General features: G+C 36.6%; 1 protein-coding gene across 1 annotated transcript in view; it reads right to left on the bottom strand.

The window, feature by feature from the left end:
• elg1 (enhanced level of genomic instability 1) overlaps positions 1-16733 on the bottom strand; it is a 30811-nt gene that overhangs the window by 3224 nt on the left and 10854 nt on the right. The window contains exons 6-12 of the mRNA XM_071595888.1: positions 13698-14576; positions 9981-10135; positions 6875-7025; positions 6066-6160; positions 5621-5870; positions 2440-2838; positions 825-1458 (exon numbers count right to left, since the gene is read on the bottom strand). Of these exons, the coding sequence (XP_071451989.1) occupies positions 825-1458; positions 2440-2838; positions 5621-5870; positions 6066-6160; positions 6875-7025; positions 9981-10135; positions 13698-14576 (2563 nt within the window). The remainder of the gene's footprint in view (positions 1-824; positions 1459-2439; positions 2839-5620; positions 5871-6065; positions 6161-6874; positions 7026-9980; positions 10136-13697; positions 14577-16733) is intronic.

Below are 16733 nucleotides of genomic sequence, written 5' to 3'. Positions count from 1 at the left end.
GACAACAATATCAAGGTGAAAATAATGTGCATTATTTGATGAGAATATTTTTCACACACTCCCTTAGAGAGTTTCTTTCCTCATGCTCCAAAAAGGCCAGGTTACCAACAGGAGCACACTGAATTTGATAGGCAACAAACCTTTGGAAGTACTTTGATTATGACAGGTATCACTTAGAAAATTTCATATAATAATTAATAGAAACTTCCTTCGACTTGAATGAAAAATAATGCAAAACTTTATTCCGTAAAATAATTAGATTGTAAAGCTCTGAGTAAATGAAATCAATTTTTTGCTCGAATTTAAGCCAATGAGTTATATTTTCATTTTCAATGAATATCATGAGCTATATATGAATTCACGAGTTAACGCATGAGTTATATTCTCTTGGAGGTTCTTTGATCCTCTTAAATGTTTAACCAATACAAGTTTTTCTAAGTCTACAAGTTATTTTAAAAACTATTAACACCGCTGGGTTCAAACAAAATATACATACTATTACATTGTTTTAGAACCTCTAGTACTATTAATCACTGCATATCTGTCTCCAGTTCATTATTTTATTAAATTCATACTAATATATTTATATGAGTGAAGAGGAAGCATTCTATCTTGTGCTTGGAAACTGTTAATAAATTAAATAAATGAATTCATTTTTTAATAATATTCTGTAAGCATAATATCAAGCAATATTTAACACATCTTTCTTTCCTGATTATTGTAAATTTAGTTTCCAAAGACATACTTGAAAGAAATAAAGAGCAGACAAGATTTTAAACCATGAAGAAAAAAAAACAAAATTTACATGCACTGTGACAACTCACCGGCTTTTCTCGGAAGTGGAGACTTGCATTGACATATTAATGAGATTTGCCAAGTTTCCCATTTCAAACACCAGGTTTTGGCCAACTTCAAGGTTTCCGGCATTGTTGAACTTCTTCAGTAATACATCCGAGGTGCAGAGTAAATCTAAATAATCACTAAAAATCACAATACTTGTCTTCTTGGAAAAATTTTGTCTTTCTGCAACACTTTTCTGCCCACTCGATAATGAATTCAATTTTTCACTCGTATCCTTCACGATTCTTTCTGGTGTATTTTCAGAAATAAACTCTATCTTTCGTCGGGCACTGATTGATATAGGGGAAGAATTCATTTCATGTTTAAATTTCATATGACGATCCAAGGAATGAATATATCGCCTGTTGCCCTTGTTGGCCCTCTGGCTTTGTCTCACGGGTAAATCTCGACATTTTACGTCTGTGGTACTTAATTCCTCTGTTTTAATTTTGATATTACCACTAGATATCGAAAGCTTCTCATAAGGAGACGATTTCAGTGGTGTCCCCCGTCTAGGTGAAATGATAATTGAGTTGTCTCTCAGGGTAATTTTTCCACCTATTACCACTGACTTCTCACATGATCCTGGAGAATTCAATGAATCAGATGCTTTATCACCTAGGAGATTTAAGAAAGGTAAAGAATCACATGAGAGATGAGAGGAAAATAACATTTGTTGTGACACATACACAACACACATTTGTTGTGACACAAATAACAACAGTGAGTTTATTATGGTGTACTGTGCATGTTATTTCTACTGTAATACAGGGTTGTTATGCTCCTAAACTTGCCCAGCCAATGCTCTCCCAACTAAGCTATCGAGGCAATGTAATTATCCCTGAAATCTTCATGGGGTACATGGGACCAAGAGCCAAGATTCTTTGGCAAAGATATGGTATTCTGGAGCTACATCACAACTTTTGATTATGACCTTGCCGATGTGGAAGAGCTTCTGCCTTCCGATGACCCCTAGAGCTGTGCTGGCAGCAATAAAGATAATTGCTTCTGGTAGGGTCAACCATGTCAGATAGGCCAAAGGGGAGGAGCCAAACGAAAGTAAGTCTGAGCAGCGTCTGTTTCTTAGTGCAGCGGCTGCAAAGGCATCTGACCCCAGTGGAGTGGCCATTGAGTGATGATGTCAAATTAAAAACCACTATTGAGGAAAACAATGGGAAACCAACTCAAATATTTTACCCAAGTCGCTAAGGATGGCCTGGCAATTATGGGACTCAGCCTACTCGAATGCGAGTCGTGCCTGGGAGCAAGAGAGAGGCAAGGCTTCCACAGTAATTGACCAGGTCTTACTAAAGCCTTGCAAAGTGAAATCAAAAGCAGAGCAGGCACAGAAGAGGACTGAAATGGTTTATGCAAGCGTAAATTTGGTCACACAATGAAACAATGTATGGTATATATACTACTGATTATCCAGGATAAAAGGGATATAATTAACGTGATTATTGAAAATCCCAATTAATCCAAACAAAATATGATAACATTATGCATTTCATTATGAAATTTTAACTACTGCAGGAAGAAGAATGTAATTTGAATCTGAACTATTATTTTAAGCCAACTGAAAAAAATAAAAGAACTTACATTTGCTTCTAGAATAGACAGCATTCTGCATGGCCATCAATGCTGTATCCACAATTTGATCCAGCTTCAACCATATCTCCTGAATATAATCCTTGTACATCCACAAGTATGGGTACGAACAAGCTCTTTTTCCCACACAACCACACAAGTTGACCGGAGCATGTCTGTGAATGACATCTTCTGAATCACTGTCCAAAATCTCACCCTTCTGCGTTACTTCTCTTGGGTAACGAGAGAGGTTATCCAAAAGGACTGAGGATCTAGCAACACTCCCTGCCCAAAATTGAGCCTCCTGAATAGCCCGGCGAAAATCACCAGCCGTGTGTTTGAATAAGGTCTCAGACCATTTTTTGCTCACCCACACCCCTTCCGATAGGCAAGCAATACGCAATAAAGCCTCTGAAAATAAATTTAAAAAACATTCAATGAGTATAACAATCAAAAATGATGCATGATGCTGAAAAAAAACAGATAACAACATTAAAATTTTCAACATGTGTGATAGTTCAGCCATGCCCTTTTCTGCTATGCCTGCAGATAAAACAGAAATTATCAATCTTATCATGAAATATATATGAATATATAGGTCAGTGGCAACCCACAATAAAAAATTGAGACAAAGTTAGGCATAAAGAACAAAACATAATATGAGGGTGTGAATAAGTTATGCTGAGTGGAGCATAAATTGTTGATTTCTGCAGGATTGATAAAAGAGATAATGAAAGGGGGTATAAATTGAAATTGTTAAATATTAAAATCAGCCATGATATTCTCGAGAATATCATGGCTGAATGCCCATCATGGCCAAGCTGAACATTACCAAGCTCATACCGTGGACTAAGTTGGGCCTAACTCATGGCTCAGGCATGTGGGTGGGCCACCTGTACAGGACTAGTTCAGCAAAGGATATCAAGAGGTATCACCTGGATTTAAACCCAGAACTAAATTAAATGGGGATCTGGATGGTGCAGTGGCAAATGTACTGGCTTCCCACCCTGATGACCTGAGTTCAATACCAGGTGGTGGCAGAATCTTATTCAGTGATATCCTGATCTCTTAATTGAGGTATTAAGTGGCTCCTTGGTGTCTTTCGCCAGGAGAGTAGGCTAATGCTGACACCAAATTCTCTCCTACCTCTTTCAATTCCCTGAAAATCTTATCCCTACCAAATTACCCACCTAACCCTAATGGTGTAAATGACCTTAGCTTTCGGTTACCTCCCCTAATAGCCAGGTCATTAGCTACCTGATGATAAGGCAGAGCTTTGGTCAACCACCAAATGCTCTACCCACTATGTCTCCTTACACCTCAGTTTCATAGTGCGTACACTTTCAGGGCCAAGTTTTTGAAAGGGAATGGTTATACTTAATTGACCCCAAAAATGAGCAGAAACAAATTGTCTTGAGAGAATGAAAAACTATCAATTTGTGATTACACAGTGTTTTACCTGGATAGGACCATGGTCTTGACTTTTCATCAACTTCATCAAGAGTTGATACCTGAAGATGATTAACATCATCTTAAGGTATCAACTCTTACAGGCATCCATCTCTACATGCGTTATTATCTGGTAAAGGGCACGGGAAGGTAGGAAGGTCAGCAAGGAATTAAGTGCTTGAGGGAATGGGATAATGTGGGGGCGGGTGGTAAGCTAAACACTGACAATAATGTAAGACCCTTTACATATCTCGATGAAGGTGGGATAGAGGGAGAAAGTGAGGGAAGCAGAGAGGGGTTGTTCTATCAAGAGCAGAGGTGTTGGGGAGTTGGGAGGGGTGTACAATAAGCCATTGACAATATTCTCCTTAAGAGCACACACTAATTAAAATTTCCAATTCCTATGATGTGTCCACTTTCTATCATTTATTTGCCTCTCATAAAATTTCAAATTTAAAGACACTATTGTGGTTGTGTTCTATTGAATGTGTTGTAAAATATGTTCTTGACTTCTCGTTCCTTCTACTACCTGGGTGCTCCTTTTGATATACTCAACTGTTTCCCTTAATTTGGAATTTTGTCAATTTAGAGGGAGAGTAAGCAAGCTCCTGTGGCTCAATTTATCATAATATGGCATTTTTATCTCATGTTAGCTTCTTCTTGCAAAATTTGCGAGTCACATCATCCAAATATAGGATTCTCCACCATTTGGCCGGTAGAACCTTGTCCCAATTGGATTTTATAAATGTCTAAGACTGCCAGTTTTTTTTTAGTTTTCTAATGTTTCAATTTTTCAACATACACCTCACTGCAGTCTTCTTAACTATAACTTTAATCCCACAGAATTCTCGTTTGAATTTGGTTTTGAACATCAGAATGTCAAACAACCTACGAATCATTGAATTGAAAATCTAACTTAACAGATAATCTCATCTAATTGAAAACTTCCAGGACAAACAATGTTTTGCAGTAACTTTACATTTGAAATTAGGTAAGGTGAAAATAAACAGAGGAATTGGCAATTTTAAATAGTGAATGCTCAAAGGAGAGGACTTTTTACACACCTCTTACTATCCCCTTCAAAACCTTCCACTATCCAACACTTTTGTTCCTGATAGAACAACCCCCCTCTGCTTCAACACCCTCTCCCTTGACCTCCGAAATATATATTATATATTGTCAATGAACAGCTACCTCCCCCCCCCCCCAAAATATCTTCACCCTTCAAAATGGATGCTCCCTTATAGTGGTCCTCCTCCAACCACCCTTCCCTGAAGGACTCCTCAGATGCTTAACTGACCCAACCTCCCTACCCTTGCTAACTCTCTGTTCCCTAACTGAATGTAACTTACATTGATAGATGCTTGACCAAGGTGGGATAGAGGGGCATTTTCTGAAGATGACTTTAGGCATCAAAACCAGGATCCCTCCTAAATAAAATACTTTGCATAACACTAAATTATAGTTTTTCATTCCAATATGAATCGATTCCATAAAGTCATACCAAAGATCATCTAATTATCCTTTAATTCAAAGATACTGAGGGAGATTCTGCAACAATAACTTAAGTGTAGTCATCAGCTAACTCACATTAAAACGCAACAATTTCAAAGAGTAAAAATCATTTTTCTAGACTAGGAAAATGATTATTACACTTTTAAATCACTGCATTGCATTGTCCTGTAATTATAATGATTGATAAGATACATACATAGCTATTTCTAACAGATGGTCATATAGTTACCTGCATACATATTGTTGCGACTGCGCTCAAATGGCAATATGAGTGGAGTTCGATTCTGCTTGGCTAAGAAGTTGATCAAATGAGGACACGACTCAGTCAAGATTTCTTCCAAGAGCCAGTTATTTGTTGTTCCCATTCGAAGAGGCTTAGATGTATGGACTTCTAGAATGACCGGCCTTTTTGTAGAAGTTGTCAGTGAAGTTAGGGCCCCAATGAAACCTTCATCTTCATTTTCAAACACTACGTCCACCTTAAATGGAAAATTATTGTAGAACGAATATTACCAACAACACAGAATATATAATTGACAGCCTCATACACTTGTTTTCACACAAAAATACAGCAATACTATTTAATTTTAACAAAAATTGAATAATTTCTTAATTATGCATGAATGTGATTCAATCAAAACCAAATAAGTGAAAAAGTTCAAGTAGGTACTTACATCTTCAACAAAAATTAATGACATTGCTGAAGAAGCCTTTCCGCTGGATTTAGTATCTTTTGAAAGAGTCTTCCTTTCAATGGAATCATTCGTTTCTAGAAAAAAGATGATTCAGTCTTCAGAAAAGATCTCATCATTTAACAGAGTCAATATGCACTTTTGATTTATATGACTAGCAATATTTTTTAGAACAATTATAAATACAGGGTGTGGCAACATAACTTCCTTTTTTGAAAGTGTTTTGTGTTTGAAAAAAGGAAGTTACTGGGCCGCACCTTGTATTATTTTTTTAGAAATTCATAATATTTAATATCATAATTTTAATACAATCCCATATTATTATACAATACTTTTTATGGCCTGTGGAAACCAGAATGATTGAAGAATGCTAGCGAATCTTAAATTATGGTCCCCTTGGGTTATTGGATAAAAACTTGGCCATTTTTGGCTTCATTAACTAATTCAAATATATTTTATTTACAAAAGAAATTACTGTGATGTGGTGAGAAAATAAAAAAGAAAAAAATGATGAAATTACTCCAATGGTAGAGCCAAACATAGTCACAATAATATCTCACAATTATCATTGGGAGTCCAGCGCATTAGCCATTACCCAAAGCCATATTTTCAATAGTTCCTGAAAATATAATAAGTTCAATTGCTGTAACATAACTGATCCCGGTTATGTCAATTGAGACTTGACTTTGGCCATCATGATTAAGGATTTCTTTTAGCTTCTATGCCCAATAACTTTCTTTATACACCTGAAATTAATTCTGTTAAACATTATCAAAACATCTTTGGCTTACTATTTTGAGATGATTTCTTGAAGAAGGACCCGATTGAAGCAGAAGAGCTTGGACCACCGGAAGACATTACTTGATAAGACCTTGTTGCCTCCTTTACAGTAGCTAATATATACTTCCCTGACCGTTTGGATGAAGCATTTATTTCCAATACCTGTTGGAAAAAAAAACATTGCTTAGCACTTTGAACATTGAGCCAGGAAATGCAGCAAATTAAAAAATTTTCAATCCAACATTTCCTTCCATGTAATTTGAGAATTTTTTTTACCACTGGTAGGATGATTATTCTACTTAATATCTGATGTCCCACAAAAAAAACACTATAGATACTCATTAGAATAACTGATACCAGCTTCTATGCTAACATTACAAAGCTTAATTAAACAATGGGTCCATAGCTATAGTAACCGAATCTTTTGACTTGGTAAAATTCTAGAGTGAAAACAAGTGGTAAAATATTATTTGCATACAATAATTTGGTAGCACAAGCATAGCCACTGCCTAATTACCACAGTTTCTTTGGAATTAAAGCAATTCTTCACAATGTACAATGTGACAGAGAATGAGTCATCTCCATCTACTCTTCTATCACAGATTGAACCAACCTGGAATGCAAATTCAATTAGCAGAAAAAATGAATCAAAATAATTAAGTTTATTATATATCCTGCACTCCTATTAGATTTTTTCCAGAAAGCCGTCCAGAGACATTTTTTTCTTGGCTATTCAAAATGCAATGAAAATGCGATACATAACTTTCAGTAAATAAATTAGTAGTGAGCATAGCAACTGCCTTATTAGGGTGATGCTTCATATGCATTGTACGATTCAATGGTTTCCCACCATCACCGCACCACATTTAGCCTGCTATTTTGGACTTAACACTTCTTGAAGGCAAATGGAGTTTCTGAATGGCAAAGAAGCAGGGGTTTAGTTTTCAAATTGCCACTTACATTGGCATAAAATATCAGCGTGAGATGGCCTTTCATTGGCTAGTGGCAGGGCAATGCTTTTTCCTCTGTTGTTACATGAACAAATATATGTTTGCTTTGAAGTCCTCTTCCAGAAGAGACCAGAGTTTCATCACAATTAAAAACCTGTTGTAGCAGGTAACCCTAAGAATCGACTAGCTTCTTGAAGTTGCTGATGAAGTTCTCTGCTGCCTTTGACTCAGAGCTTGCTGCTTCACCTTGCCTCAAAATGCCGTGGAAACCAGTTTTTCTCTTCAACTTCTAGAACCACACAAGGCTACCCTTAAATACTTCTTAGGTCTTTGATGATCCTGACATCTTCCAACGAGGTCGGCAAAAATCACTTTGCCTTTTCACGAATGATATTCTCGTTAATAGTGCAGAATTGCGATTGCTTTGTTTATCCATATGAAAAGCAACCTTTCAACATTGTTGGGAATACATAACCGTTGCATAGATATTCTTATCACTCTCTTTAGTTCATCTATATTTTCCTTCCATCCCTCTTGATATGCCACCATTTTTCCTTTCCCCACTAATGATTTTCTCTACAACCGGCTAATACTAATTCCTTGTCATTCCAGTCAATGCTTTCACATTCCATTTCCTATATCGCCTTCCTTGCCTTATCTTTTTGAATTGGATGCTACACATAGTAAATAAATTGTGGTCTGAGGCCACATCCACTCCAGGGAAGCTGCTCACACTGTTCCTGAATCTGTGCCTAACCAGAATATAATCTAACTGATACCTTTCCGAGTCTCCTGGCATTTTCCATGTTTACCGATGCCTTTTGTGGTGTCTAAAAACCAAGTGCTCATCATGACTAACCCCTGTCTCCTGTAGAACTGAATTGCTTTCTTCCGGCGGCCATTCCTTGTACCTAAATGGTTGTCCCCCACCTCATCGTCATCTCTTCCTTCCTCTACCATTACATTCCAATCCCAGAGCACTATCAAATGCTTCCCTGCAGGAAACCTAACCATGATAACATCATAGATTTTTTTATTCACATAATTTAAGCAAAAATTTAAATGAATGTCACATTATTGTTCAAACATGAGGAAATTTTTCGCATAACATATAGCTTGTTGGGTGTCACCTCCATAATTACCAAATGCAAACTGAACATGTTAAACTTGCAAAGTCTGCTGTTGGAAGAATAATCAGGTTAAATCTGCCAAACTTCTCACGCATGCATATTATACATTAGGCTAACGACATAACAAAAGATTATATGCTTGGGTAACAAGTTATGCAAATGAAAATAATGAATTAAGATCATTCTGTATTGAATCAAACTTCTAAACTATTAAAGCAGTGGCATGATATTGAATTTGGAATATTATGTGATCGTTGTGCTATTATTGTTATCTTAAAGCTCTAATTAACAGCTTAATTCTATTTAAGAAAGGATGCAGGTATAGTTTCCGATCCAGGGACTACTTTTGCTTGAGAGAAAATGGCCAAACAGCTATCAACATGTACGATGAGATCTCAAGACTTTCAGACTAATCCAAGTCTTAGGGCAAACTGAACAATGGCAGAGATACTGCATTGTCATGAGATGTTAGCTCTTAGTAGTTACATATAATTACATTTTTAAAAAAAAACATCATGAATAAGAAGAGATGACGTCTGATAAAAAAAAACTTCAAATGCCTCATTGCCAAATTGTACATGATTAGTGATAGCCAAATAAAAAACTGTTGCAAGGAAATGTATGTGGATCAAGTGATCACAGTATAATGGTGAATTTCCCAACACCAGAAATAAAGTTCTCCAAAAATGCATAAAAATGAAATGAAGTCATTTGTGAACGAAAAACATCAAAACATTTAGCAATTATATATTGCTAAACATTGAGCAAAGCAATGCATATTGGCTGAACAAGCATACAAATAATACTAGATTAAACTTTAGAGAAACATCAATTGGCAAATTATAATTGCAGCATTTCAACCACACAATTAAAATGATTTAATCGTGACTAAATGACGACGGGAAGGAATAATGAAAATTTAGGATGCACGAAAAATGATAAATATGGAATAAATGTAAAGCAATTACGAATTCCAAATTTAAAGAACTAATCAGTACAATTGTGCTAAGCTTAAAATGGCAACAAAAGCTATTTACCTTGAAATTCATTTCCTTTGCTAGGGCATACACTGATGAGGTTTTACCAGAGCCACAGGAGCCAATTAAGATAGCCACATTAGTAGGAAGGCTTTTATTTTCCTTTGTCTCATCATCATCATCAGAACTGCAGAATTCAATGCTGCTTGAATAATCTAAAATAAATAGAAATGACAATGATATGTACGAAAAGAAACCATTGAATGAATTCATAAATAATACAGAACAACTAGGTAAATATAAGGAACACCTTTATATGCAAATAGGACTACAACTAATCAAATAAAGGTTTAAACCAGGATGAATTAAAGAATACTAAAATTATGTAAATTTAACAGTCAAGACATTTCCTTTTGTTTGTATACTATATGCATTCATTATTAACAAGGCAAACTATTTACTACAGGGTCTTTTATTCCATGTGACCTCACAGAGTTAAAAATTAAAATGACTTCACCGTCATTTTTCCCCCACTTCTTTGACTTATATACTCTTAATAATTCTTACACTAGGAAGATCATAACTAACATAATGAAAATACTTTTTTTCCAATATAGCACGCACAAATTTTAAAGATAACTGTAGCTATTCTCTTAATTAAGAATTCTTGCTTATACACCAGAGCTGAAATACTCTGATATCAATACTTCCACGAAGTGAAGCCTGAAACAATAGAATATACTCTGATATCAGTTTGAAAAATTTACAAGAGTTTCTACAACTATCTTTCTGCAAAAAGTATAGGGAAGTTTAAATAGGTATAAGCAACATCTCATGTTAGACTTCTTCATGGGTTCTAAATTCAGATTTAATAATTTTTACTACTTAATCTAAACAGCAAATGCCACTGTTATAATAGATAAACAATTGCAATCAAATAAAATGCAGCAAGGTCAAGTTAAAAACATCTAAGTTATAACACTCTAGTTAGAATCTGTTGGTAGACAACCAGTTACCCAGAGACCCAAGAACAACTTAAACCAAACTATGTCATTTTTAGAAAAATGGATGTCTCTGGAAAAAGCAAATGTATGTTGGTATCGGTTTTTGTAATAATTACTAATAAATGACTGATACATCTGCATGAAATTCATTCTTCACATTCATTGATCCGTATGCACTTAATGTTTTCCCCCAGGGAATTGTTATCAGATCTCTTCAATTCCTACTTAACGTTAACGACATTGACTCCGTAGTCACTAGTAATCTACGTGTATTTGCCGACGATGCAGTGATTTACTGTGATATTCATAATCCTAAGGACCCAGCAGCTTTCTCTAATGATCTTAATACTTTCCAATACTGGTGCCACACTTGGCCATTTGATTTTAACTTAGAAAAAAGTGCATATTGAGGAATTTAAGAGAGATTCCCTCCTGAATGCCTACTGTATAAGGAACACCAAAATGGAATATGTAGACTCAATTCAATACCTAGGCATTACCCTTACTCATGACCTCTCCTGAGTGAAACACATACAGAGAATAAGTGGACAAGCTAATGAAAAATTTGCATTTATTAGAAGAGCATTGGGGAAATGTGACAAGAAGGAAAAAGAGCAATGTTATCTTTTGCCGGTTAGGCCTTTTTTAGAACATGATGCAAGTATATTGGATCCTCACGAATTTTGATTAATTGCTGAATTGGATCGCGTGCAGCGTAGAGGAGCTAGATTTGTAGTAGTAGTAGTAGTTTTAAGGGGAGGCGACCGACAGCTAAGGTCATTTGCGCCATAGGGGATGGACAGGAAAGGATGAAGGGTGGAGAGAAACCCGGCGTCAGCATTAGCCTGCTCTTTACGAAAGGCGCCAAGGGGTCCGCAGTTTAACGTCCCATCCGACGGACGGCGTACTCACTCAAAGTGCCCTCCACAAAGCACCTCAAGTAGGGATCGAGATACCTCTGAAAAATATTCAACACCGCCGGGATTTGAACCCGCGCCCTCAGGGTGGGAAGCCAGTACGTTAGCCCCCGCACCATCTCGATCCCCGCTAGATTTGTTAAACGTTGTTATGATAAACTTAGTAGTGTATCGAAAATATTAGAGCAGCTAACCTGGGAATCACTCACAGAGCGAAGGTTAAATTACAGATTGAAGCTCTTGCATAAGTTGGAAGGAGGTCTCTTTAGCAGTGATGTTGAAATTGTATTATTACCCCCATCGTAAAACGGTAGGAGAGATCATGTCAGTAAAATTAGAGAGATTAAGTGTAGAACAGGTAGATTTAAGATGTAATTTTCTCCACGAACAATAAGGGATCAGAATTACATTGTCTGACCATGGTAGCACCATATTTGAGTCAAAATTAGGCTGGCGTGTATTCACCCAATGCCACACACCCTAGCAGTTGCTTGCAGGGTACTAAAGTATCGAATATCAAATTTTGTAAATTATAGCTATTAATGTTGATTTGTTTTGTTACAGGAAGCCATAGATTAACTCACAGAGAAGATAGAGGTGATTGAGTTCCTTCATTTGAAAGGTTACAATGTCTGGAAAATCAATAATGATATGATAGCTGTTCATAGAAATGATAGGCCATTATATATCCCACAGAGTAGAAAGTGGAGGACTTTATCCTATTAGACATAAGAGAAACCATTCAAATGATCATGAATGAGACCGGTCTTAGATACGACAGTGTGTGGAAAATTATTCTTAAAGTAATGCACATTTCAAAGGTGTCAGCAACTGGATTTCAGGACTGAAGCAAACATGACGAAACCTGCAATCGTGATGCGACCCTCAGTCATGACCACTAGACGACACACTATCGAAGGGATGCGGTTTTGAAATGGTATCACATCCACCCTATTTTCCTAATCTCACCACAATTGACTTTCTCTCAACATTAGAACTCAAAAAGCTTTTGCAGAGTCAGACATTTGGCAACACAAACGATGCCATTCAAGAGGTGGAAAAAAATGGTTTTCGACGATAACCGCTTGAGTTCTACAATGATGACCTTCAGAAGGTCAAGAAACACTGGGAGAAATGTACAACTCTGGATGGTGACTATGCAGATAAGCCTTGAGAATAAAAAAATAAAAATTAACTGCCTGTCTTGATTATTTTTAGTAATAAATTTAGATAATGTCTCACAAGGGGGGTCCAATTCTTTTCCCTGGACATTGTGGTTTTCAGGGAAGATCTGGCATTGAAAAAAATACCCTCTCATCGAAAAAAATAATCATGATAGCATTTGTGTCACATTGACTTTAAGTGAACAGTTAAAGGACACCCTACTTATTCCCAATGGTAGTACTTTGATAAAGAAATGAACTTCTGGAAAGGGAAATGTACATCACTCTGAATGTGCAGACTATGCAGAAAAGTCTTGAGGATAAATTAAATTTCTATCTTGATTATTTTTTTAGTAGTAGCCATCAAAAAAAGTTTACAATACCCCTTTGTAATGATACAGTTTAAAAAAAAAATTAATTTAGCTTCAAAGGAAAATAACAAAAAAGTGAATTTTAAAAACGATGGCTCCAAAAATTGAGTTTTTTTCTCACTAGATAAATTTGTGGGGAATGAGACCACTACTTAGAAAATGCACCATCGTCTACATGCAAGAAATATACATAAAATACCACCCACTGTTACTTTATCATGTTCATTCTTCACTGTTTCTTTGGTAATCTTCAAGTTAAGGTGGGTTTTGTTTCACATTTAAAAACTATTCACGACTCATATGGACACACAGTAATACATACCTTCTTCAGAATCACTGAGACCACTTTTTTTTTTGTTTCTAGAGGAACCCTTCAAGGAACTCCTCCTTGCCCAATTTTCTAACCAACTTTTTAGCTTATCCAAAGTTTTAAGATTTCTTCCAAGGGAACATGCATCCATGTAAGAGGCTGGGGCAAATATATCACTCCAGCACTCAGATGACAGCAATGAACTACATGTTGCCTTCACTGCCGTGTCATTAATCGATAGCACTGAACTACCGCCAACGTCAGAGGAGATGTCTGCCAAACTCTTAACTTCAGCTTGAGAAGTGGGTTCATCATTGTTATTCCTTCTCCTTGACCTTCGCAAGGCAATGGGCGTCATCATCTCGTTGATGCCATTGGATTCGACCTTGTTATGGCTGAACTTGCCATTCTCGCGGGTTGGAGACGTAGAATCAAGCGTTATCACATTCCCAACTGGGAGTTCACCGTAAGAATGGAGTCCGCCAGCACACTTTTTCCGCTGATAAAACATCTGGTACCTTCTGTTCACAGGGAATGACGGATATTCTTCTTTGAGCTTCAAGAGCATCTGCTTCCTCAGGAGCGGACCCAAGCTATTGGATGGTATCGCCACAATGTGATTGTTGTGAAATCCAGAAGATGTGGGTATCGGCAGGAAGGAGGTCAAATCGACACACATCTTGAAGGCAACCCCAGGAGGGAGGAGGGACCTCATGAGCCAGGCATGCACCCTTTCAAACATCTCCACGTCCGATGCACTGTACTCGTGAGATTTCCCATTAGCAGGGTCAGGGGACACCCCTACGCAGAAACAATGAGACATCAGACCATCTTCATTGGGTGACAAAACAGGGCTACGCTCTGGTGAGGTGATGCTTGGAATGGGTGGTCCTGTTAACAAGGAGAAACAAAAGACAAGATGAGCAAAATGCAATTAACTTCAACCTAATAATGGAGTAACTCAGTCAAAGAGAACAGGAACAATGGTGATTAACTTAATAATAATAATAACACCTTTAGTTATCTCAATAGTTTCAGCCTCAACTTTGTGGAAATTCATTTTAATAAATGAAAAAGAAAAACTTTGTTCCAATCCACCACTTTATTTCAGGTACGACTAGTTTTGACGCTACGGCATACGGGGGTACCTGAGGATGACGCCGTAGCGTCGAAACTAGTCGTACCTGAAATAAAGTGGTGGATTGGAACAAAGTTTTTCTTTTTCATTTACACATTTAGTTGTCCAGCAGACACAGTGTACAGTATTAAGAATACATGACAGGTGTACAGGACAAATCAATGGGATATAGATGACATAATTACCAAATAGTTATGACAGGAAACCGATATACACTTAAATTTTACATAAATATTCATTTACACTACAATGACACTAATCAGTCAGATATGAAAATAGATTCTCCTTCAATATTGAACTTGTCTCATTTTTTTCAACGGTTAAGAAGATTTTTTAAAACAATTTTGTGCACATTGATGCTGGTCATTTAGCAACCATAGACAGGTGGGATGTTTTCACATGTATATGTATTCACATGCATGTTTTCTGTACCTTAACATCTTCTGGTTTTGTGACAGTGATACATATTATTCAGTGCATAATCACTCTTGTTTTTCTTAACACAAGTCACAGCATGATAGATATAGATAGATATTTAACGAGGTCGACATTGTGCATGATGAGGTGAAGTCTTACTATTTTTTCATGAGGCTAAAATACTTGACTTAATCAGGATAATGTTCCCCGATTCACAAAGTAAAACAAGCCATAATACAATATGTTTGGGGCATCTTAACTTACTGTGTGTTTAAAAACAGGTACCTGGATATTGACTGAATCAATTTTCTATTATACCTGGGAGATATGTTCATCCCACTAAAAATGCTGGTCGACATGTAACCCTAAATTTTTTAAATATTCCTCCACCATGATTTCACAGGTGGTGACAAAATGGTGAAACAGGTGTCTCCAGTCAACATTCTAGTAAAAAGAAATTAAGTACATATCATGAATAACTAACTATTATTTTTGATTCTCTATTATTTTTACAAGCTATGTTCAACGTTATGAGTTACTTCATTTCACGATAGAAGAAAAGATCAACAAGAAGCACAATCCTAAACAATGTATTTATGTATAATTTCATACAATAAACCTTGGACATAATTAATGATTTTTTTCAGCATGGAATACATTAAGATAATTCATTTAATTTACATGCAAAAAGGTATTTTACTAAAATAGTGTTTCCCTTTACAAGAAAGACTCGAACAAATTATACTCATTGCACGAGACTCCACTGTACAGTCATTGTGAGAGAAAAAATGGGAATTTCCATTTGTATCCAAGAGTCATGATGCTGCACTGCTGTGCAGTCAGTGGTGTTTTTACATCCCAAACACTGGCCACAAACATTTTCGGCCTTGGTGTCAGGGATCACAGTAAACTGCAGACTAAAGCAACCAAAAAAAAGGCAGGGGAACATTTGAAGAAATCCAGCATGAAATAAACCTATTGACAGATATGAAGGATAGCCGAACACTAGGGGTAATCATTCATGATAAAAATTACCCTTCTTGGTAGAATATTTTATTATACAGGACAGAACAGAATGGACTCCTTAGTTTCAAAAAATCACTTAAGAGCACGCTGGTGAATAAGCAGAGTGGGAGTAATGGCATTAGCTGGGGGAAACGACGCCATTTTCATTGGTAAACGTGCAGTGGCCTGGTGAGTATTCATGCTTTGATGTGGAAACATTATTTAAGAAAAATAATGGCATGGTGGCGACGCAGAGGGCCATGTGGTCTAGCGATGAAGCGTATTCTCACCTCTCCGGCTCAGTAAATATGCAAAATTTTCATCACTGGGCAAATGACAACCCTCGTGAACTTCATCCAAGACCTCTTCATAGCCCCAAAGTGACAGTTTGGTTTGAATTCTTGGACTTTTTTAAATTTAGAAGTTCAGAATTGTTACTGTGAACTCCAAGTGCTGCCGTGAGATGCTGCAAGAACAATTTCCCAGCC

The sequence above is a fragment of the Hetaerina americana genome, unplaced genomic scaffold (genome assembly GCF_022747635.1).
Source record: "Hetaerina americana unplaced genomic scaffold, ioHetAmer1.1.p SCAF_1, whole genome shotgun sequence".
Lineage (NCBI taxonomy): Eukaryota > Metazoa > Arthropoda > Insecta > Odonata > Calopterygidae > Hetaerina > Hetaerina americana.
Note: the sequence above shows the minus strand (reverse complement) of the source record. Positions and strands in the feature narration are given on the sequence as shown.